Source organism: Cebidichthys violaceus, unplaced genomic scaffold (assembly GCF_023349555.1).
Source record: "Cebidichthys violaceus isolate CVI_PGR_0920_01 unplaced genomic scaffold, fCebVio1.0.p SCAF_21, whole genome shotgun sequence".
NCBI lineage: Eukaryota > Metazoa > Chordata > Actinopteri > Perciformes > Stichaeidae > Cebidichthys > Cebidichthys violaceus.
Window position 1 is genome coordinate 2,218,950 of NW_027176384.1, and position 22,838 is coordinate 2,241,787.

General features: G+C 44.2%; 2 protein-coding genes across 4 annotated transcripts in view; one reads left to right on the plus strand and one right to left on the minus strand.

The window, feature by feature from the left end:
* The window catches only part of cerk (ceramide kinase), a 38,547-nt gene extending 37,349 nt beyond the window's left edge, over positions 1–1,198 (minus strand). Inside the window, exon 1 of the mRNA XM_068717105.1 lies at positions 961–1,198. Within this exon, the coding sequence (XP_068573206.1) occupies positions 961–1,111 (151 nt within the window). The 5' untranslated portion in view covers positions 1,112–1,198. The remainder of the gene's footprint in view (positions 1–960) is intronic.
* A 1,480-nt stretch (positions 1,199–2,678) lies between these two features.
* tbc1d22a (TBC1 domain family, member 22a) overlaps positions 2,679–22,838 on the plus strand; it is a 97,953-nt gene continuing 77,793 nt past the window's right edge. For all 3 annotated transcript variants that reach the window (XM_068716891.1, XM_068716893.1, XM_068716892.1), the window contains exons 1-5: positions 2,679–2,871; positions 3,349–3,405; positions 5,242–5,425; positions 5,898–6,162; positions 9,470–9,652. In XM_068716891.1, the coding sequence (XP_068572992.1) occupies positions 2,810–2,871; positions 3,349–3,405; positions 5,242–5,425; positions 5,898–6,162; positions 9,470–9,652 (751 nt within the window). In that variant the 5' untranslated portion in view covers positions 2,679–2,809. The remainder of the gene's footprint in view (positions 2,872–3,348; positions 3,406–5,241; positions 5,426–5,897; positions 6,163–9,469; positions 9,653–22,838) is intronic.

Here is a 22,838-nt window from a genome sequence, read left to right on the forward strand (position 1 = left end):
AATTGTCCTTACAATAAATATGTATGGTCGTACAGCTGTAGTGCAGAAAATCCATACTGTTTTTGTTGTTTTAACAGGAGTAAAGTTAATACCCCGTACTTTATGTTTGGAGAAAATTCTTCCTCTTCTTTTGCCCCCCAAAAAGTTGAGTGTTAAAAAAGCTGACATTTTGCAGATTTTTCTCAAAGCCAGCCGAGGCAGAAAGTCCCTTTCACGAACGAGAGAGCACGAGCAAACTCCTTCAGCGGGACATGTTAAATAACCCTCTTCTACTGTTTGCTTGTAAGAAACAAGAGCCTCCTAATTATCTGTCTGAAAAACCCACGCGTGTGACCTGCTCTTGTCAGGCTACAGACCCCCAAACTACAGTGGCAACATGACCCGACTGTTGCTCCCTCAGTATGTGCATGATCCTGATAAGGAGTGCAGAGAGTGGGAAGACAGCTGCTCCACACATTTGCATGGATGACATGGTTACCAAAGGCAAATTTCTTGGAGGAATATATATATATATATATATATATATATATATGTATATATATATACGTATATATATATATACGTATATATATGTATATATATATATACGTATATATATATATATATATATATATATATATATACATATATATATACATATATATACGTATATATATATACGTATATATATATATATATATATATATATATATATATATATATATATACGTATATATATATATATAGGCTTTAAATGAAAACTGAACAACATTGTTACCTCCTTTGATGTTTTTGACCTTTTGTGTTTATATTTAATTTCCATATTTTATTTAAATATTTATTTCTCAGAATTCCAACAGGATTATTTGGGGCTGTTTGGCATATACTTCTTAGGTTTTAAAGATATTAACTAAAAGGCTGTTTATTTATTTTTGCGTGGAGTTATGACAAAGCAAACTTCATTCAACTTGTTGGACTTACCCGTTTCAGCACTGTTGCTGATGACTCCAGAGCTGCATTTTCTGCGCCTCCCCATTTCCTTCCACGCTAAGACACTGCGGTTCAGAGCAACTTCTACCTGTCTATGCTTGTGATAAAGCATCGAAGACAGTAGTCGGGCTTGTTCTTCCATAATATCGGTCAGACACGCCGTTAGCGACGCTGTCGCCCGATGATTCTCATCTCTACTTCGTTGCGGGCCCGCATGACAGAACGCTGCTCTGCGTCTGAAGCGTGTTGAGTCAGTGTTGGCCCCGCGCTGCTGCCAGGAGAAGAGGGGACTTTGAAACAAAGATCGTGTGTGAGAGAGATGACTCACTCTATTGTGAAAATGAAACTGGCCTACCTTCCACAGGCCACTGGGCTGTCCTACAACAATCATACATTGGAAACAGCATAATAAATGACATTACCCGTTTGTTTTTATTTTAAACTATTTATGACAGTTCAATTCATCCAGTGTATTATACTTGAAAACGTAAGTTGAGTCTACATGGCGTCCTGAACTAGGTCACTAAAATTACAACAAATAATTGCCATTTTTATTGAGACTTTAAGTATTTTTGATATTTCTCATTAAATGTGTAAAGGTTGATTTATTGATCAGCAGTGACCGATACAAAAGCCTATTTGACTTTCCAGCACATTGTTGTTAAAATATATAAATGCCGAAAGGTATGTGTTTGTTTGCTTTGTACTGGAACTATAGGCGCCTCTCATAGTAGCGCTGGGGCCCACCGTAACCACCTTACGCCATTGTTTATAACTAAAAACTATTAAGAGTAGGTTTTTTTTCTAGAAATCAATGAAAAATAACTAAATCTTAGATGTTTTATCAGTAAATGTTTGCAGGGGTATGACAACTTTGACCACTTTCCCCACTAACACCGACACCCCAACGGGCGTCTGCAGTACCGCGAAATAGTGAAGGAGTGAGGGCTCTCGCCTTCCATCCTGCCTCCTGCAACCCCGTGGAACAACCACTGCATCAGCGTTGCGTAAATACACATGAGTCCTCTGGTTCATGACTCAGAGCACTGAGGTGCCTCCACGCTGTCGCAGACTGAGAATTTAATAATTACCGTAACCTCGCACAACCTCCAGACAGTGACGTGGCAAACACCAGCGTTAACAAAAAATGATGACTAAACTGTGTTTATGTGGGTTTGACCTCCACAACAGGCTTCTGCGTTGAGAGTGAGGCACAGTATTAAGGGAGTAAGAGGAGGTTTTGTCCAGGTACAACTTTTACTAATAGTGCATTTCCATGTGCAGGCTAGATCTGGCTCTTAAATAAATAGACTTGCCCCTAGCTGAAATCATAGTGTATGTAGGTAAAACGGCTCACGTAATTGTGACTTTGTAATAACACTGCAGGGTGCTGAAAATACTTCTAATAAACTTTATTAACACTGGTGCATAATACAAAAAACGTTTTGAACTATAAACACATCCGTCTCATACTATAAACTGCTATGGAAACAGTAATGTTAAATGGTAAGTATCTTTCTCTCCCCGTTCCTGGTCCTGATGCTGATGGTCTCTCTTTTGATTGACACACAGCTCGTGGTTTCTTTCAACAAAGCGAAGACAGATCATGACGTCAGCAGCCACCTAACAGCGGATCTCACTTGTGATTGGCTCACATCGCGGAAGTCCCGCTCCAGCCAATCACAGCAGCGTTTGCTTGCCGATTAGGCAGTAACAACATGGCAGCTTTCTGAGTTTTGGAGGAGGGTACATGGTGTCAATAAACACACATTTCACGTTTTAAAGATAACGACAGCGTTAGCGTGTTTGTGTTTGAGACTGGTTGGACCATAGAGGGACAATGTCGAATGACGGAAATAAGAAACAGTTCTGGAAAAGAAACGCAGCGAAGGTTCCTGGCAGGTGAGTGACGTGTTCCCTCCTGTCGGCTAGCTTAGCGTAGCTAGCCTCAGTGAACTGACGCTGCACTGTTGAGCTTCAAACGGAACTTTCACTTTCACTGACGGTCCTCCGATGTTGCACAAAGTTTGCGAGTTACACCCCCTGTAACGTGCCATTGTCTGTGGTAAATTAGCCCCCAATCATAGGTTACGCATCTCCGCTTTTAGCTGACTTAGAGCTACGTTGCTAACAGCGGCTAACAGTTTAGCAATTTACCCACACACCGCAGTCACAGAGTTCTAACTAATTATATTATAACCATTTTATAATACGAAGTAGCCATGGTTTTACAGCAGCACGTCGTTTTCATGTCACTTAGCCCCCAAATTCTAGCATTAACTGGCATTGTTTTTGGTATTCAGAAGCTAGCATGGCTAGCTTGACAGCCAGTTCTGAATTAGCTCATTCATTTACATTCTCTCTTCTTCACTTCCTCAGCATTCAGCATGTGTACGGCGCACAACATCCACCTTTCGACCCGCTCCTCCATGCTAAGTAAGTTAAAAGTACTTCGTCATTGTAGGCTAATGCACTACGATGTTACTGGAGTAGTTTGGTGCTAGTCTGGACTTTTGCTCACCGCAGGTATTTAAGTTTCTTTGCTGAAGCTAACCGTTTGCCTCAGGCATTCTCGCCTCTCCTCTACGTTTGCTCCAAAATAACTTTCAAAAGCGGAAGTGATGTATTTATTCTGCATGAAACAGTGGAGGAATATGTATTTCCTAATAATGGAAGACCAGTTTTCATCAATCACATAATGTTTTGACAAACAGACAAGCTTATCTGATTCGTTTTAGGCTAAAGGGTTGTCTTTCTAGTTACTTAAGATAAATACTTCCTTGATCACCACCTACTTTATGGGTGATTATGCAATACTTTTATTGAAGTGGTAAAAAAAATATGAGCACATCATTATAAGCCAGGACTTCATCTACTGTTTTGAGTTCATTTCAGTTCACCATTACCAGTAGAGGAGAAGACGACAAAACAAGTCAGAAATCTTGAAGGGTAGCCACCGATCCCCTCAGAAGAGAGAACACTTCATACTGTAAAACATGTTATACTTTTAGCCACATCCCCAGGACTGTGGGAGTGTTTGTTCTGCCATTCGACAAAGACAACCAGCTGTTACATCGTGGACTGGGACGTGGCCACAATTACAACATGGGTTAAATGTGTGAAACAGCATGCATGGTCCTTGCAGTATAATTCTGATAACCTTTTTGTCTGCACTGTATGGCCTGTGCTGTTCTGCAGTGTCCGTGGAAGTGCACCGACCGGATAATCTAGTTGTTAGGCGGCTGGTTTGACAGCTTAAAGGACAAGCTTTCAGTTAGTTTTATTTTAAAGTTTGTAATCATGTCCAGTACAAATGGTTATGTTACATGATTTGAAAAACTAACAATTCAAATGGAAGTTGGAAGTATCAGTATTTCAGGACTATAGGGTACCTACACAGGTCTTAGGTGTGTAAAAATATGGGAATGAATACATTTTTGATTGAAATCATTAATTAATTAATGTAACATCTTGAAATGTTAAGTGTGTACACAACCTTTTTTTTAATTTAACCATTATTTAGTTCTACATAGGAAATATCTTTGACTTTTTGGGCTGTACCTATCTCATTTTACTCACACTTGCACACACAAAGATAGAAAAACACACTATTATTTCGTAAAAACCATCATTTCCTTTGACTGATGTTTAATCATGTACATTTCCACAGGGGGTTGAATTCAATTTTCTTGTTTTTTGTCCGTGTCTAGGTTCAGACTCTCTTTTCTTCTAATTTTGATGAAAGTAAGCTAATATGGACAAGTCTCTCCCTTTATTATGGTAATGCTTGTCTTCGTAAGAAATCAGAGCACCTCCCCTCCTCCCACCTTCCCCTTTTTTCGCATCGCATGATAAGGAAAGGTTGAGTTTAATTGAATTCTCTTTTTCTGTTGCGTTTCTTGTTCTGGCTGAATGAAACGATGTCCTCGCGCCACAAAGACAGCAACTCGGTTTCTTTTGAACATGACCCAGAGTCGGTCTCTTTAGGTCGTGAGACCTGCTTTTGATTCTAGTGCTTAAGATGCGTGTCTTCTGTGTTGTTAGTGGTAATTCTAGCCAATGCTGGTGCGTTAAAAAGTGGATATTTTGTAGACTTTGAATCACGCCGAATGTTGAATAAGTCATTAATTATTGAGCGCCTCTTTTTTTTTTTTAAATGGTAATTCTATTTCTTTCCCCCCCCTGTCAGTGTCAAAATGATTCACTCCTCGTCTCCTTCTTTCCCCCCCTTATCCTCACTCCTGTTCTCTTGTCCCTGTCTCCGTCCTCCAGCCTGATTAAAGCAGGCAACAGGCCTCCTCCGGCCACGCCAGGCAAGCCCAAGAAGGCTACCACCTTCCAGGAGTTCGAGAGCATCACAAGCGACGCCTGGGACGTCGGGGATGATGACGACGAGTTGCTGGCCATGGCCGCACAGAACCTTAACATTGAGGTGGTGATGGAGACAGCCAATAAGGTGAACAACCTGCCACAGAGACTTGGTCTCAGGATAGATCCCCCCCCGCCCCCACACACACTATAACAACATAGTTCATCTTGGAGTTTTGTCATTTTATTAATTTTCATGAATGTAGGCGCCCTTTAAACAGCTGCCTGTTTAACTACATTGTCCATTTTACATAAAATGTGTTTTATATTTACATTTTTTTCAGACATTTTACATAAAAAAAAAAAAACATGCTTCGAAATGTTATCCTGGCTGAATATCCTGAATTGGGGATTTTTCTATCGGTTGTTGGATTATTGCAGATAATAAGCTTTGTGGAAAACAAACGTTTATAATACTTACACGCTTTGTTCAGCAGGATAATCGTCACAAATAAGCACAACTTTTGAAATGTGAATACGGTCATGGAGTAGTCTCTCTCATTGGCAAAACAAATGAAGCTCACCAGTGCCACGCCTCTTTTTTTCTGTCAACCGAGCAGGTCATCGAGAATCACAGCAAGCAGCAGGAGCGACAGAGGCAGGACGACACGACAGAGCTGGAACAGAGAGGAGAGGACACGCAGGAAGAGGCGGCAGAGGACGACAAGGAGGAGGAGGAGGAGGAGGACGAAGAAGACGAGGAGGATAGGGCGGGGGAAGGAGACAGGACCAGCCCAGAGGTCTCGTTCGCTTCCCAGAGCAGCCCTTACACCGAAGGCCGCCTTGTAAAGTCCCAAAGCGAAGCTCCAATTGGGTCACCTAAAGGTTAGTGAAGTTTTCTGGCTCATGTCACCTGCATACCAAAAGCTAGACTGCTTTTACTTTTAGTGCACATGTGGAAAACACAAAGGAAATGTCACCATATCAACATTTTAGTGCTATGCCATCAATAGAACAGTGGTCACTTTTGTGTATTTATTTACTGTGGTCTCACAACTGTTGCGGTTCACCACATTCAAAGAGTATGAAGTGCCAACAGAAGCGTTCAGCATCCAAACAGCAGAGAAACGAGGGGAGAATATTTGGCAGTTTCCGCCAATGACAGACTGCCAATGCCGTGCTTTGATTGAACGTGCTTGTGGTTTACACAGAGCGTACAGAGCTCAGTGTTGACAGAGCCATGTTGTACGTGCAAGTACAAAAGCCTTCACAACAATAACGCTCAGAGTGTTGTTCAAAGGTGGTAGGAAGTGTAGCAAGGGATACTTATTTATGAATATTGGGCAGTATTTATGTCAGAATACCCTGTTATCCTCTCTCATAAGCAAAACAAATGCCAAGCAGTGCTGTCGGATGTCGCTTTTTTCACCACATGATTATTATTCCCAAAAGAACCCACGGTGCGGATATTATAGTGATATCTATAGAAACAAGTCTAATTGATCTTTAACTAATACTACTACTAATAATAATATTAGTGTAGGGGGATGGAGAACGAGTCTGTAACCATCACTGTTTATATATATAATGATTGAAGAATTGTAATCCCAGTGACATCCGTTTCTTCCCCTTCCTCTTTTATAGAAATACATCTTATAATAGATATATAAAGATGACAGTAGAAAGAGACACTTTCCCTCCAACTCCTCCTCTTCAGTCTGGCTCTGTTTCCCTTGTAGTACACAACAACTGCTCCTGTTGGACCCGTGTCACTGTTCAAGACCTCCTCCATATGTCGGGCGTTTTTTTTTTTGCTTTGACTTAAAACAGAGGCACAGCAGCACTGTGTAGCAACACCGTACCCTTGCGTGTAACCGTTTTATCCTCTTCCTCGTACTAGGAAAGGTAAGAAGAGATGGTTCTATTGCTGCTTCCTAGATTATAACATCAGCAGCAGACGCCGTACATGCTGAACGTGTGGCTGACTATTGTCCTGTCGGCCTGGGTGTCTGCCATCCTTTTCGGCGCAGATAACACAAGAAGCCCGTTTTGCCTTCAGGCAATTCCCCTTATCTCCTCAGAGAAGACGACACACACAGGTGTGCATGCACTCCACGTCCTCACGTTGATGCAGGGATACGCGAGACAGCGCCGTTTCGCAAAACACACCGAAGCTTATATAAAAACCTTATGTGCTTGGCAGGTTGGGCAAACAACTTGATATGCACAGTTCCAGTAAGGCTGACTGCTGGTTTTGATGCGTCTCATTTCTTTGTAGATTTTGCTCTACTTCTTATTCTTTTTCCTCTTCTCTTATTGTGTGTGTGTGTGTGTGTGTGTGTGTGTGTGTGAGTGAGTGAGAGATGACAGCAAGGAATAGCGTGAACACACTCGCTCCCTTCTAATTAGATAGCGGCACACAGCAAGGCTTTCATTAGCGAGGCCCAGACTCCCTCCATATACTTCAACATTTCCGACTCACGCTTGGCACTGGCTATACCAGTGAAGCGACACACACACACACACACACACACACACACACACACACACACACACACACACACACACACACACACACACTTGGCTCTGTGAAGCTCCTGGAGAAGTACTCTCCGGTTGTGTACTTTTATGTTGTCGTTTACCCTTTCTTCCCTGTAATAATGATGCAGTAAACTGTGACGGAGGAAGTGAGTAACGGTCACTTATCAATCTTGACTTTGTCTTTTACGGCCCTTTTAAAAGAAGCCTCCGCAGGCTTTGATCTTTTTTAATTTTTGTAAGTGCAAATAAAGCAGTTGAGAACAGATTTGTAGCTTTTCATTTGTTCTTGTAAAAAAACTGAACGGGGTATTACGACCGGCAGCATTCCAGTTTTCTTAATTGCCGTGGAGTGTTTGTGCGACTTGATGCGCGTTTATATGTCGCGGGTTTGCTCCAGCACTGACAAATGTTGGCAGTGCTGCTCTCAGGGATCTTTATGAACTTTAGCTAGAGTGTCTAGTGCGACAGAAGGAACATCCCTCTCCACAATGAAGTCCCGACATCACCAGCTTGTTCATAACTCTGCCTGTGTGGTGCCAGTGTTTCGTTCTTAGTCCTATTTTAGCACATCTGGGGGAACATGTGGCACTCGGCAGACTGAATTAATGCGTTCAGTTAAGCCCTCAGTTAAATCTGGATTTTTTTGTTGCCGCAACAACAACTGCTGCCTTCCTGGAGGCCTTTAACAGTAACCGCATTCATCTCCACCTGGACAGGATCCAAATTTAGCTTAGCTTAGCATGATGTGACTCATCGTTTTTGCTATATTCCTACTCTTGAGTACTTTTTTTTTAATTTTTCAATTGTAGATCGAGAAATATCAGCCCCCTAAACCTGAAAGTGCAGTTCTTCAACTTCACTTTGCTAACTGGCTAACTAGTCAGCACTCTAACATTGAAAGTTGCTGTGCACAGCAGTTACTGTGTCGCCTTACTGCCGCTGAAATGGAAGCCTAATGTAGGCTGTGAACATTTCTTGCCTCCACAGGAAGAGGCTAATCAAAGTTTTACACAGAAATACAAAAACTGACCTCTGAACACAATCGAGGGAACGCTCCGTTCAGAAGAAGCTGGACTCGATACTGTCGGGGCCTTTTGGTGTCGAGTGCTCTGAGTGAAGTTCGGCTAATTCAAAATGTTTAGCCATGCGAGCGTCATGGGTCTCGGTGTCTTGTCTGCTCAGCCGGTCCATCCACCGCTCCGCTCCGGGCTGAAATATCTCAATAATTATTTGATGGGCTGCCATGAAATTGTTGTACACGCATTCATCTCCTCTTCGGGATGAATGTTAATAACTTTCATGACCCCCCCCCCCCCCCCTTAACATTTCATCAAGCGCAGAGGTTTTCTAAAGCGAGAGACCGGCCTCCCCAGGGTGGGGGGGCTCCACACAGCTTCAGGGGAAGGCTCAGTGAATGGAAGTAAAAAAACCTATAACATTAGTTATAATATTAGTTGTCGAAAGACGATCGCATAGAATAGCCTAAATATGTGATGATGGTTAAAGAGAGAGACTACAGTAATCAGAAAGTAATGTATTTGTTGTATTTGGCAAGAAGCTATTGGCTGCCAACATTTCCGCATCACCTGAAAAGCCCGCATTTGTTGAGCGCGTGTTTGTTTAACCTTTCGACAATTCCTCCTCCCAACAGATGCAGCAGGTGAGCACGCAGGACTCCACAGACAGCGGTCTCTGCCCCACCGGCCGCCTGTCATCCCACTGGTGGCTCGCATGGCCGACCAGAACACATCCGGCACCCCGGCCATGACCGAGAGGGAAGCGTCCCGTCTGGATAAGTTCAAACAGTTGTTGGCCGGCCCCAACACGGATCTGGGTAAGAGATACTCATCCAAAGATCCCCCCACTTATCTGTCAGTGTGTGTTCCTTTTCTCCTTTTTGTTCTCTGCGCTCTTTCCTCGCACTCTTTCGCTCCTCTCTCTTAGTTTGCTCACTCTCAGTCTGCCAGCTGTGCCGCGTTTTTTAACGATGCTGTGAGGGGGGGGAGTCATCCAGCCATCTGGACATGCAGATTACAAAAATACCACCAACAACAAAAGCAAACGACAGGCCTTTGTTCTAACCGAACGACAAGCCTTTAGTGTTTATCCAACCCCAGAGACTTTGTCCGCTCCCACTGCCGCCCCAGTGGCCATGGAACTCTCGCAGACCTCCCTCTTTACCGCTGACTTTGTGTCCCCGAAAACTAAACTTTTTGGCAACTGCGACACGACAACTTGTCGATCTCACAGTTTCAGTAGATTAACTACATAAAGAGGCAATCAGACAAGTTTGCAAAGCAATGATTTTTAAAGTCTAAAGAACTATCAAAGTTCTCAGCAGCGTCTGAAGTTACATCCAACACTGGGGGAGCACAGGTCAACAGGAAAACATCTGGATACAGATGGTGACCTGCGGAAGTAGTCTGATGCCGTCAAATATCCCAGTTTATATTTAGGCAGTCACTAAACATTTCAAACATTTAAAGTGGTGCTTCTGTGTGATTCGTTGTGGATCTGACGATCAACTATTGGAGTTGTATAGATTCAAACTCTTGGTCAAATTTCTGTTTAGAAGCCTATTTGAGCGAAGAACGTAAAGGATGTAGTCTTTTAGTGTTTTTAGTGTGTTTACACAGCATTGTGTGCGTGTGCGCCTGACAGAAGGGGAGCATGAAGCGAGAAGAAGGGGAGACGATTCAAAAAGTGCAGTGCTCAGCAAAAGGATGGGTTATGTGCCTGTCTAAATATGCTAAATGCAAAAAAAAAAGGAGCGTGTCGGAGATATTTCAGTGCGGAAATGACACAGTTTAAACATCGTAGCCTCCGTTCTCAAACAGTGGCTGTGGTCCTAATTTACCACAACTGTAGAGGCTACCATGCATTGATTTGAGACCGGCTATTATTAGAAACGAGCCTTTGTTCACATCCTCTTGTATAAGTATACTTCAGCATATTTTTGGTTACAGTCTTCTCAGTTTTTCTAATCTGCTGCGTTTCTGCTGCTTGCTGGAGATGCATACACAACACATCTGTCTCACATCCAAAACCGTGCACTGTTTCATATATTGTTTTATTTATGTATATATATATATATATATATATATATATATATTTCGGGTCAGGCTTGGCCAGAAGCTATTCTGGTTCATTGTTTGGTTGTGTTTGATTTATTTCGGGCCCGATCTTTGCTCTATCGTCAATACGTCAACATTTGTAATAAGGTAATGTTGGCTGATTTATTGGCTATCTGTGCATTTCAACACTCAGCTGTTTCTCCGTGCATTTTTGTATAATATGAATGATTAATGATAATAGTATTACCAGTCTGTTAACCTGCATCCACAAATCATGTTCTGTCAACAGACGTGACTTGATTGGTTTACAATTTGAATAAAAGTCTGCAATTTTGTAGCACTTGGTGCCACTGCTTTAGCTGCCACATGTAGATTACTTCGAGACACACACACACACACACACACACACACACACACACACACACACACACACACACACGGAGCGTTGGCTAAGATCCTAAAATGTAAATGCTGGATTTCATTAAGCTGGAACGGCCTTAGTCAGCACAGTGCTTCACCTTTACGTGTGATCCCCTTGAAAAGTTTTTTTGCAAACAAAACTGGTTCACAAGTCATCAGCGTTAGTCAACATCGGTTTGCGGTCCCCGCTCGCGCAGAGTGTACCCTGTACATCAGCGCAGTGTCTCCAGGTGTCAGCCTCCATTAGGGCCTGCCAGGCATCACAAGCCGGCTGTCTAAATTTAGTTTAGACTCCGCGCCATGATTAGATAGCCGAGAACGGGCGAGCCACGGCTGCTGGCTGCTGGCAGCATGAAAGATGAACTTCATTCGCGGGACATAATTAAGTGAAGGATTGGGGAGGTAGGGAGGGGGGGGGGGGGGGGGGGCAATAGGGGGAGGGAGAGGGTTAGGGGCAGATACGATAAGATAAGATGAAACTTTAATGATCCCCGTGGGGAAATTGGGTCATTGCAGCAGCAAAGAATGAGATATAGATTAGAATACAAAAAGAAAGAAAGAAAAAGTAAAGAATGGCCACCATCTGAAGGAAGTGTACTGCACCGTCAAAATATTTCTGTGACAAAAATAAATATCATTGTTTGCTTAGAAATACTCACATAACCGCTTCCACGTTTCATGTACACATTAGTACATTTTTTGCAGTTTTTAGTTAAGAGGAAGGTGACAAGACGGATGAAGCTCCTTGTCTTCAAAGCAGAGGTCCTTGTCCGTGACACGCATAACAATCAACGTCCAAATTCCCTCACGTGCCAGTGGACACCGTCAGCGGGGACGACGCCCCCTTATGTAAAGGAGGAACTCGACCGACCGTCCTTGAGCTCAGAGGAAGATGGGGGCCGGGGATGATCCATCGGTCAGCTTCCTCACTTGAGCGGTGTAATTAATTGCCGGGGCAGCCATGTTTTTGGGCCAAGCCCCTCGACATGTCGGCACCGCCGTTCTCCAGAGTCCACAGGTGTGTGTGTGTGTGTGTGTGTGTGTGTGTGTGTGTGTGTGTGAGAGAGAGAGAGTGTGAGAGTGAGAGAGAGACCGTGTTGGTCAGTGTGTGATTGGTAGAGCTAGCGCATAACTTTTCATTCTAGCTCCCTCCACTTTGTTTTGCAGGCTTGTTAGTCTTGTCATGGTGGCAGAGTGCAATAGGCCGCGTTAAGTTACACTCTTCATGCTCGTGTGCTATGACACTAATTGAGGGTATAGATGGTGGGAAAAGGCAACAATACGCACGCTAGCAGACGTGTTTCCACCAGTTTTTTTCACTTTTTTTTTCTTTTTTGGTCCGCCTAACTCGCCGTTGTGATCCTCCTTTGTACTTGCGTCTTTAACATCCTCGTCAGTCTCTCCCTCTCCCTCTCCACTGAGCCTTGCGACAGGTTGTGATAGCGGCCTGTTTAGCATGTAAGGTCATGCAGAAGGTGACGACCTATGTGCGCGCGAGAGTCGGGTGATTGATGTGAGGCTGATTCCAGCTAATTATTCCTGATGCCCCGAGGCGAGCCTGTCTGTCGAGTGAACCTGATCACAGCACCCGCTGAACACTCAGCGAGGAGGGAGTTATTGTAGCTGGGAAACTGAGCGAGGAAAAAGTCCACTTGCCAGTTTCACTTCTTGTTAATGCGACTTTTAACCACGGCTGCATTATTCGCAGACGGGTGCGAGTTGTCAACTGCCGGTTGGAGAAACAGACTTGAATAAATAGCCAATTACTTGACTTTCCAGCTTAACTCGAGCCGATCCAGGAGCACTCTTTTGACGAACAAACAGAATTTATCTGTTTTGGTGGTCATGTGACTAAATTTGTGGTCCAGGAATAGGCGAAAAGGACTTTTAGAACCGCTGGTTCCATAGTTCCATGATTTGTAGTAGTAGTCAGCTGTTCACTTTCCAGCTTCTAAACAAAAGGCATTCATTTCTGTGGGCTTTATGTCACAAAGCCAGGTTTTACAGACTTCCTGCATATCTTTTTCTTTTTTTTAAATTGATTATAATACCAAGAGTCGGCATCTGACATCAAGCAGTTATTGCTGGATGGCAGAAACACCGCTGTTGCTATGGCAATGGTCCTTTCCCCTTATTCTCCGTCCTGGCAATTTATCCTTACTCTATCTTTTACAAGCCTTTTTCATTCGTTGCTTTCCTTGTTTGCTTCCTCTTCTTCTCTCTTAAAGAAAGAGACTTTCTGTTTGCTCTCTGTGTGGTCTTTATACGAGTCTACCTCACACGTGTCCACAAACGTGTGTCGAGTCCGATTTACGGTGTCGAGCCGTGCGCCATCAACGTCGTAAATAACATGACGGAACACACGGACACAAAGAACCTGCTAAACCACCAATAAGAACCCAGAAAACACCTCCTCCCGTGGGCTCGCTGTGTGTCCCTGCCCTCTGTTGGGGGTGCTGCAGCTCTTCATTCCACCTCCGCCGCCGTCTACAGCACGCTTCTCCCCAACCGACCATTGCCCTCACTGCAGCAACTACGGTCAGGAGGCCCCGCTTCTTTCGCGCTCTGTGGTGCTCCAGCCGCGCAATCCTGTTACACAGCAGCCACCGTATGACAGGCTTACCATCAGCGCCGCCTGGAAAGTTAAAAGCCGACCATCAAAGTGGGAGGTGGTGATGTAATTCAATTTAACTCGGCCCTAATGCCTCATTTTGAAAGCCCAGTCGTTGTGTGATAATTATAGATGTGTGTGTGTGTGTGTGTGTGTGTGTGTGTGTGTGTGTGTGTGTGTGTGTGTGTGTGTGTGTGTGTGTGTGTGTGTGTGTGTGTGTGTGTGTGTGTGTGTGTGTGTGTGTGTGTGTGTGCGCGCGCGCGCAGGTCACAGGCGTGGAAAGTGGAGATAATGAAGCATTGGACTGTCTCCCATCGTTAAAATCTCTGGGAAAATGTGGCAAGTTTACAGAAAAACGGTTTCCACGTACATTTCTCAGGAGCTTCCTCTTTTATTCGGGACCTCAATGGCACCGATTTGACGAAAAAAGAGATTTATGCACCGCGGGTTGCTTTCTGTGAAGTGGATACTGCTGACGTCACGGCATTCTGTTATTTCCCTTTTCTTTCCGCTTTAAAATTGCACCCCGCCGTGTGTTCCTCGCACTGTGCGAACAAGCCAGCGATGTGTGCGTGCATCTGGGCGAGGATGTTCATGCGCATGTGGGCTGATTCCTTGCATGTCCCCGGGCAAAACACCTGACTTAATAAGGTTGGTCCAACCTCCAGCTGTCTCTCCGTGTCAGCAGCCTCGCAGCTTGTCTGGCTTAGTTTACTCCGTTGTTACTCGCTGGTCTTCCATGTGAATTTATTTTTTCATCCTTTTTTTCTCTTTTAAGAGAAGCTTCACTGAGCAAAAGTCAGTCCTCACAGACCGCACCTGTTCTCTTGCAGGGCACTGGGAGGTGCTGCTTTATGTGCAGGAGAAGTGATGTTGTGTCCACTGCCTGCGGTTTCAGAGGAATCCTGCGATTTGTTATCTGGATTTCAGGAAAAGAATGCCGCCGCCATGTAACGGCTAAAGCAAGAAAAAGGCCAAGCGTGGCCAGCTGGTTGACATAGTTACGCCGTTAAATAGCACCGGAAACTGACTTAACCGGCTTTTTTTTTTTTTTATATGACTGGTCGACGACTCACAGCGTCATTGGAGCATCTTTAAAAAAAGTTGATTTGTATCGATCACGCCCGTCACACAGCGACAAGTGTCGGCCATCGGTTTGTACTTTCTCATCGGCCTCCATTGAAAACAACTTGTAGAATGTTGCTGTGTCGCTCGTGGTGTGACCGCAGCAATAACCAAACAAAAACTCAAAACCAACAAATCGGTGGTTTTGTCAAATATCCAAAGTGAGTTTTTCAAACGGCTTGTTTTGTTCAAAAATGCAACAATATTCAATTTACAAAAGAAAATCTGAAAACATTTGCCAATGTGGAACCAGTGTATTAAAACATTACTTAAATGATAAGTTTGTTTTTTCATTGACTAATTGATTAGCCTAATTAAGTTAGAGGATAACATGAGCAACGCTTGGAAAGGATCTTTTTGTGTGTGTGTCGCATATGAATGAGGTATATTTTTTTTTTGAAAAGTGGAAATGTATCCTTACAATATCACCATTACCTGTAAAAGTGACATAACTGAAATTCAAAATGTCTCCATAATCCCCTCATAAAACTGTGTTAAATTTTTTTTTTAAATGTTACCATGTCAGGTATTTTGCAACCTGTGTGATCGAAATCATTTATCGGCGAGGCACGCCTCAGGAAATTGACTATGAACGTCTGTGTTATAGCACACACACACACACACACACACACACACACACACACACACACACACACACACACACACACACACACACACACACACTGTCACACCTGTACGCTCATCTATGCTCGGTGTCCTCTCCCGGCCATCTGGGCCATCCATCAGGCCTCCTGAGCAGGTATAATCCAGAGGGGAGTATCTTTTTACAAGAGCGCCATTAGTTTATGAGCCGTCTGCTCCCTGGCGCCATCACTTTGTCCTCTAGATGAGTTAGACCGTTCAGGGCTCTCTCACTGCATTCAAGGTTTATAGGAGGGGAGCTTAACTTTTTAATGAACTGCGTGAGAAAGGTGTCCGTCCCGATCGTATTGTTTTTTTTTTTTTACCTCACTGGCAAAATAGTTTTGGATGACACTGGGCCAACGCCTGCAACGGTGGCATTTAACCTACGTTTTCTGCCATTGCAATGTTATCCAAGGCTTTCATGGGCATCACACAGGCGGCACACATCGTAATTATTTATTGCTGCACTTTAAAGCAGGGGACAAAAATGACCCGGTTCTTGTGCTACTTAAGGTTTAGGAAACAGTGAAAAAAGTGTTGATTTTGGATTTGCTGAGGTAGAGTACAAACCCCCTTAGTTTTGGCAGGTGTGTGCACACGCTGTTCACGTGCGCACGCGCGCGTTTTGCCGAGAACCTTGTGGTGTTTTGGCCCAGTGGTCGCACTCCGTCTGAACGATGCCTGAATAGTGCATGGCTCCGGCCCGCCAACCGGCTTCCCTCCTGCTCCCGTCAGCTCCCCGCTCAGCCAGCACTGACTGACAGGCGGCGCTTCTCGCTGCCGTCTGTTCTTCTCACTGGCCCTCGTACACTGCCGTGCACACGGGCAGGTAGACTGACTGACAGGTGAGGAGACGGGCAGACATGGAGGAAGTGCAGGAGCACACACACAATCACACACACACACACACACACACACACACACACACACACACACACACACACACACACACACTCACACTCACACTCACACTCACACTCCATTTGATTTTCTTTATTTTTCCGAACACAACCACCTCGTATTGCTCGGTAGCTTATTGCCAGAGCCCTCACTCGGCCAGTGAAGCTCACAGAGCACCGTAGTTTCAGTTTTTCACCAATAAAAATACAATCTTTTATTTGTTAATCATATGAATTGTGTGTGTTTATGCAAATAACCACTATAGCTGACAATAACAAAGTAAAAAGATAACATTTAGATTTTTCGATGGTTACCACAGACTTCAGGGTGGCTGAGTCAGTCATTTGATCAAAACAAAGTTATAAGAGGTTATTTCACTTCTGGAAATGTGTTATGTAGCCAAAATGGTGACCCACATGTGAGCGGGTCAAACCTCCACGTAGGCTCCATTGAGGTGGCTGCTGTTTCAGAATCCTTTCAGTTATCTTGGTTGACCAAACAAGTCCAAAAAACCCCCAAAAACCTCAGACACGGTATTTAGTTATATGTTGCCCTCTGAATGTTTCAAAGAGTCGTTGAGCATTCACTACCTCTTGAGGGCCACCCCGTCAGAGCAGCTGTTGCGGGGGTGGGGGGTGTTCAACACAAGGTACGTGGTGTCTTAATCGGCCCCTGTGGTCCCCAGCTTAACTCCAGCCAAGATAAAGTGCACCCCTGTACGTTTATGCATAATGGAGCACAGCAGACGCAGAGGAAGGACTAGCAGCGGTCGCCCTTGAGTTGCACACTGCTGACGTTACAGGTGTTTCTCGTGCCTGTGAGGAACGTAGCCCCCCTCCTCCTGCCAGCATGATAAAACACCCACAATACTGATAGCACGAATTCCAAAAGCATGTATATAATAATGTGATATTTTATTGGTCCCACAAGTGGGATTCTGGTTTTCGCCTGCCCCCGCTTGCACTTTTATATGTACATTTTGAAATGACAGCCTGCGGGGTGAATTGACTGTAAATTGCTTTAATGAGTTGCCTCCGCCTTGTTCCTGTAGAGACCTGTTAAAGAAATGTCTTTACAGCTTCAATTAGTATTTATTATTTTTTTAAGTCGTGCAGATTACTACGTTTAAAGAGGAGTGACAGATTTGTCAGCTAGAAATGGCTTGTTTGCATTATTAGCTTGGTGGGGACAGCTAGTCCCTCGTCGCCCCGCGGGACAGTTGGGGGAAACCTTTTAGCCACATTGTGACAAGTGCCCGCTGAGCAAAAAAAACAAAACAAACAGATTCATTTTCCAAAATGTCACAAAATGCCTTTTTAATTTATTCCAGTGGAGCTGGGACTCGGCTGTCTCATTCATAATGCACTGGAGATGCCCCAGAGAGTCAGACATGCTCTCCGCGAGACGAGCCGGCCTCGCGCTAATGAAAACAACATCTGCAATTTAGCCCGTACGTCAACTGAGCTCACGCTGGCCTCTGTCACTGCCCACTCCGGGGAATGGAGATTAGCGGGTATAGACACCATTCCCTATGAGAGTGTATTTGCATTACAATAAAGCATCGTCGCAGAGTCCATTCAGAGATGGATTATGGATTACATATTGTTTTAGGCAGTGCTTCCTTTTCAAAGCAGCATTTTAGCCCAGGACTAATTTCAAATGTGAAAACGTCTTTGCGAGTAGAATTTACCGCTGTCCTGTAGCAGCACAGTGCATCGGTACTACCTGGGTCTACAGGGCGTCTGGGCTCTCATTGGCGTAACTGTGATCGGGAGTCTGCAGTGGTCCATCTCTCTGCTGGAGACGGCGAATTTTCGGGAGTAGGGAGCTGTGTTTGCACTTTTCTGTGTATGATATACGGGTCTAACGGGTCTTCTTCCGCTGGTCCTCATGGTGCCGAGTAAATATTTGCCCCATGCCCTTTCCGGACTCTTACACACACACACACACACACACACACACACACACACACACACACACACACACACACACACACACACACACACACACACACACACACACACACACACACACAGAGAGAGAGAGAACAGGCTCCTTCAGTGCACACATTTGTTCTCCCACAAGCCCTTCCTGCAAATACAAAGTGTTTGCAGGAAGGGTACGGGGGGCTTTCTGGAGATCACTATTAGCCAACTTGCGCCTCACGTCCTCTCACCCCTCCCCTCTGTAACCCCCCCCTCATGGGGGGATTAATGACATGTGGGGGGGAAATATAACATAGTTTGATTAAGCCCGAGCCCACAAGATTCATGGACTCATTTCTTTGTCCGACAGTGCAAATGAAGGTTCAAAAGGTGCGAGGCAAGAGGAGAGACACCCTCGACTAGCTGTTCGGAGAGTAATTAATATAGAGGTGCACACAGGGTAACCGTTTCCCTTAAGGTCTTGTACTTTTTCGTTAGCGCCTTCGATGTCACTTCACTGCGGCTGTCCAGCTCTACAAGGTTGACGTCGTTGCAAGCATTCAGACATAGGAACACACACACACACACACACACACACACACACACACACACACACACACACACACACACACACACACACACACACACACACACACACACACACACACACAGGTACTGGCCGAAGAGATTGGAGGGGGTGAAAATGAATCGGAGCAGTGAAAGTTGATGGGAATTTGCAAATACGTGTGCACATCGTCTTTGACGTGCAATAGCATTTTAACTAATTTTAACATCCTGTGATGGAATTTTTAGAAATGATCCAAATTGATGCAATGGAACCAATTAGTTAATTCCACGCTTTCTCCTTCCTTGTCAAAAGCGGTTGCCTACATTACCCACAATCCACCTCTGAACTGCTAATGTAGTCGCGAGCTTCAAGCAGAGATGGCCAGCGGGCCACAGAGGCCTAGTGAGCTCACCGCTTTCAAAAATCCATGCCAACAGATTGTTTAGCGTTAGCATAGCGTTTCCCTGTTTCCAAACCGGGGGACAGGAAATGCGTCGTGCACAAAGGATAGTTTTTTTGTTTTTTTAGGAGTGCATAGGCTACACACATGCATCTTTGACATTCCTCTGAACGAAGGACTCTGTCCTCCACATAAGAACAGTCCTTAATTCACAGAGTTAGGTGACGTAGCTTCTTTAAAATCCAGCGGTTAAAAGATCCCTCCTTCGACTGTTGACTCGAGTGACGTCACTTGAGGCATTTTTTTATCAGCTTCCACACAGCTCCCTCTGGAGCCACAAAGGCTTTATAACAACCTTTTTTTTGCATATTCAGTGATACTCCCCGAGGCCTGTAAGCATCTTTGATGTGTAGAATTGATGGACTTCACCGTTTAAGCGTCTCGTAGTGCCAATCTCAGGAAAAGGGGCAAATTGAATTTACAGTCATGGTCCTATCTGTGCCTGAAAGGCAAACGCTTTTAATAGACGACAGCTTTTTTTTCCCTGTGTCTGGACTATGTCTGTGAATGAAATGATGTCTGCACTCAACATAGCCTGGTAGCAATACACACACACACACACACACACACACACACACACACACACACACACACATTGCCTTCTCCTCTAGTCCTGAGGTAAGAGACACAGAAATAATCTGTAGAAAACCTGCAGCAACTTTTATGGTCGGTGTCATATCTGAGAGACATTTTCTTCTTCTTCTTTTCATCCGTGCTCTTAAATGCGACTTGCTGCTGCTGCTGCACAGGTAACCTTGGGGTATTTGAAAGCCTCTCCATACTGTGGGGCCCCGACTCGCTCCAAACCAACAGAGCCGCGCTCTGCACTGCATCACCGTATTGAATTTCTATGTAATTAAAGTCACCGGGGACGAGGTAAGGGAGAAATCTTAAGTGGGAGATGCACAGGAACTATAGTGAATAAATAGCTTCTCCCATCAGCTGAACAAGCTCTAATGCGTTTCACTCAATTTAGCCGATGGACTTAGCCCATTGCTGTTTAGCTGATTGTTATTTCCTATTCCGCTATCTGTCTCTGGCCCTCCATTGCATTTGCCTTGAAGAACAGGCAAGGCAGAGTCATTTGGCAGCGCTAATCAATATCGTTCGCGCTGTGCGAAAGGGTTATCAATTCCCAGCCTGTGCCTTGAATAAGAGTCAAGGAAGAATTTGGCTTATTCATTAGGTGCAGTTTCATTTTTTTAACTCAGAAAAGTATATCAAGGCAGTGCCGTTTCATTTGCACGGAAATCAATTCCCCCCCTTTCCCCCCCGTCCTCTCTTGGAATGCAGGTAAATCAGTGGCAGCGCAATTACAAGTGAAGAGATTTCCATTGTGTTTTTATGTTTGCCTCAGCTTGGCTGTGGCAACTCGTCTTGTTGAATGCTAATGGTGGTGGTGGTGGGGGGGGGGTATAGGGAGACCTATCTGTGAATAATGGATGAGTTAATGTTCTCATCCAGGAACCTCCTGCTGAAAAAAACTAAAACGTATGCAAACAGATACTGTATATGTTTAATAACCTAAAGCTCAGTGATCTCATTTCCCTCTTGGGATAGTATATTCAGGTGAAAATGTGCCACGGAGAGACGCAGCGTTGGTCACAATATCAGTGTTATTGGAATATCATGAATACAGCTCATTTTGGTGCAAGGAAGTGAAATCCTACACCTTTTATTCTAGTCTACTTATTATGTTTGATTCACTGGAAGAAGGTTGAAATAGAAGAGACGGGTTATTAAATGCCACAAGACAAAGCAACATCTCCTGTCGGATCACTGTTGATCCCTACACCCAACCCATCCTGTCTTACTGACAGAGTGTGTGTGTGTGTGTGTGTGTGTGTGTGTGTGTGTGTGTGTGTGTGTGTGTTACAGAGAGACGGATGTGGGTCGGATGTCTGTGTGGCACCCTGACATTAAGCCATATTTTCCTAGGTCTTCATGGACCCAAAGGGAACTGCTCTTTGCCAATTTAAAAGTTCAATTTCCACCTCTCCAGATTTATTTTACATTATAGCCCAGGCAGATCCCCCACCCACCCTGGGGGGGGGGGGGGTCTAGTTAATAATCCTCTTCTAATCCATCGGAGCATTTCAGTGCAGTGAAAGAGGGACGGGACTGGGGAGCTTTGGCGGCGAGGACATGGCTGGTTTGCTAGTTTGTTGATTGATTGAATGGTATCCAAGAATGACTCACTAACCCAATAATGGTTTGAATTTCTGTCATGGTCGATGGATTCCTTTTATCACAGCAATGCTGCATTCACATGGAATCAGGCAGACAGACCAACATGGCAAAACAAAAAAAATACACTTGTAGATAAGGTGCTATGGTGATTTAATAAAACATATTAAATACAATAATTTTGTGTCTATTTTATGTAGTTATTCTACTAATGCACGTCTGTAGTTTTGTGGTCTGTGGTCGGAAAAAAATCCAAACGAGGCAAGGGAATAGAGCTTGACTGACAATGGTATCGATATTTGAGATTTATATTTGAAATTCTCTGCACAGCTGTATTAATGCAGTCTGCTGCGGCGGCAATGAGAGGAATCAAAAATCTCCAAGGAAAATAAGTTAAGAGATTAATTAGTTTTACAGTGTGCTGCAATCCACTTCTTCATTATCAATATTATGTACCAACATGTACTGTAATGTTCAGAAATTTCTCAAACAGAGGGGAAGAAGGCCACTGAGGAGAAGAAGCAGCAGCCCCCCCCCCCCTTTGCACTCTTTGTTCCATCAGCAAGCAGGGCAGGAGTCAGCAGGTCCAGGTCAAAATCAAAAGTATTTAATATTGTTAACAGAAGCCAAAACAATCACAAACCAAATTACACTATTGATAGTAAAATATTTCAAGAAATATGAGACGTCGTTCATACCACAGGACAGATTGATGTATCTGCCCCATGGTACGAAGGAAGTCTGAGGCTACATCCATACTACTCCGTTAAACGAAAACGATCTCCGTCCACACGGCGTTTCAGCCATCGTATTTTGTAACTAAGCAACCAGAGTAATAAAGTAGTCTTTAATGATCGTAAGTACGTGTTTGATACTTAAGATCTTCTCTCAAATCTTCCTCTATAAACTCAGATACAGTTCGTGGAAAGTTTAATAAGTTTTATTTTTCAGACTTAACGTTAGTTACAGCGCTGCGGGTCTCTCTCTCTCTCTCTCTCTCTCTCGCTCTCTCTCTCTCTCTCTCTCTCTCTCTCTCTCTCTCACACCGCTCACTGATCGCTACAATAACAGCTGTTTCCTCCGCAGACATGCAGACTTTAACTGG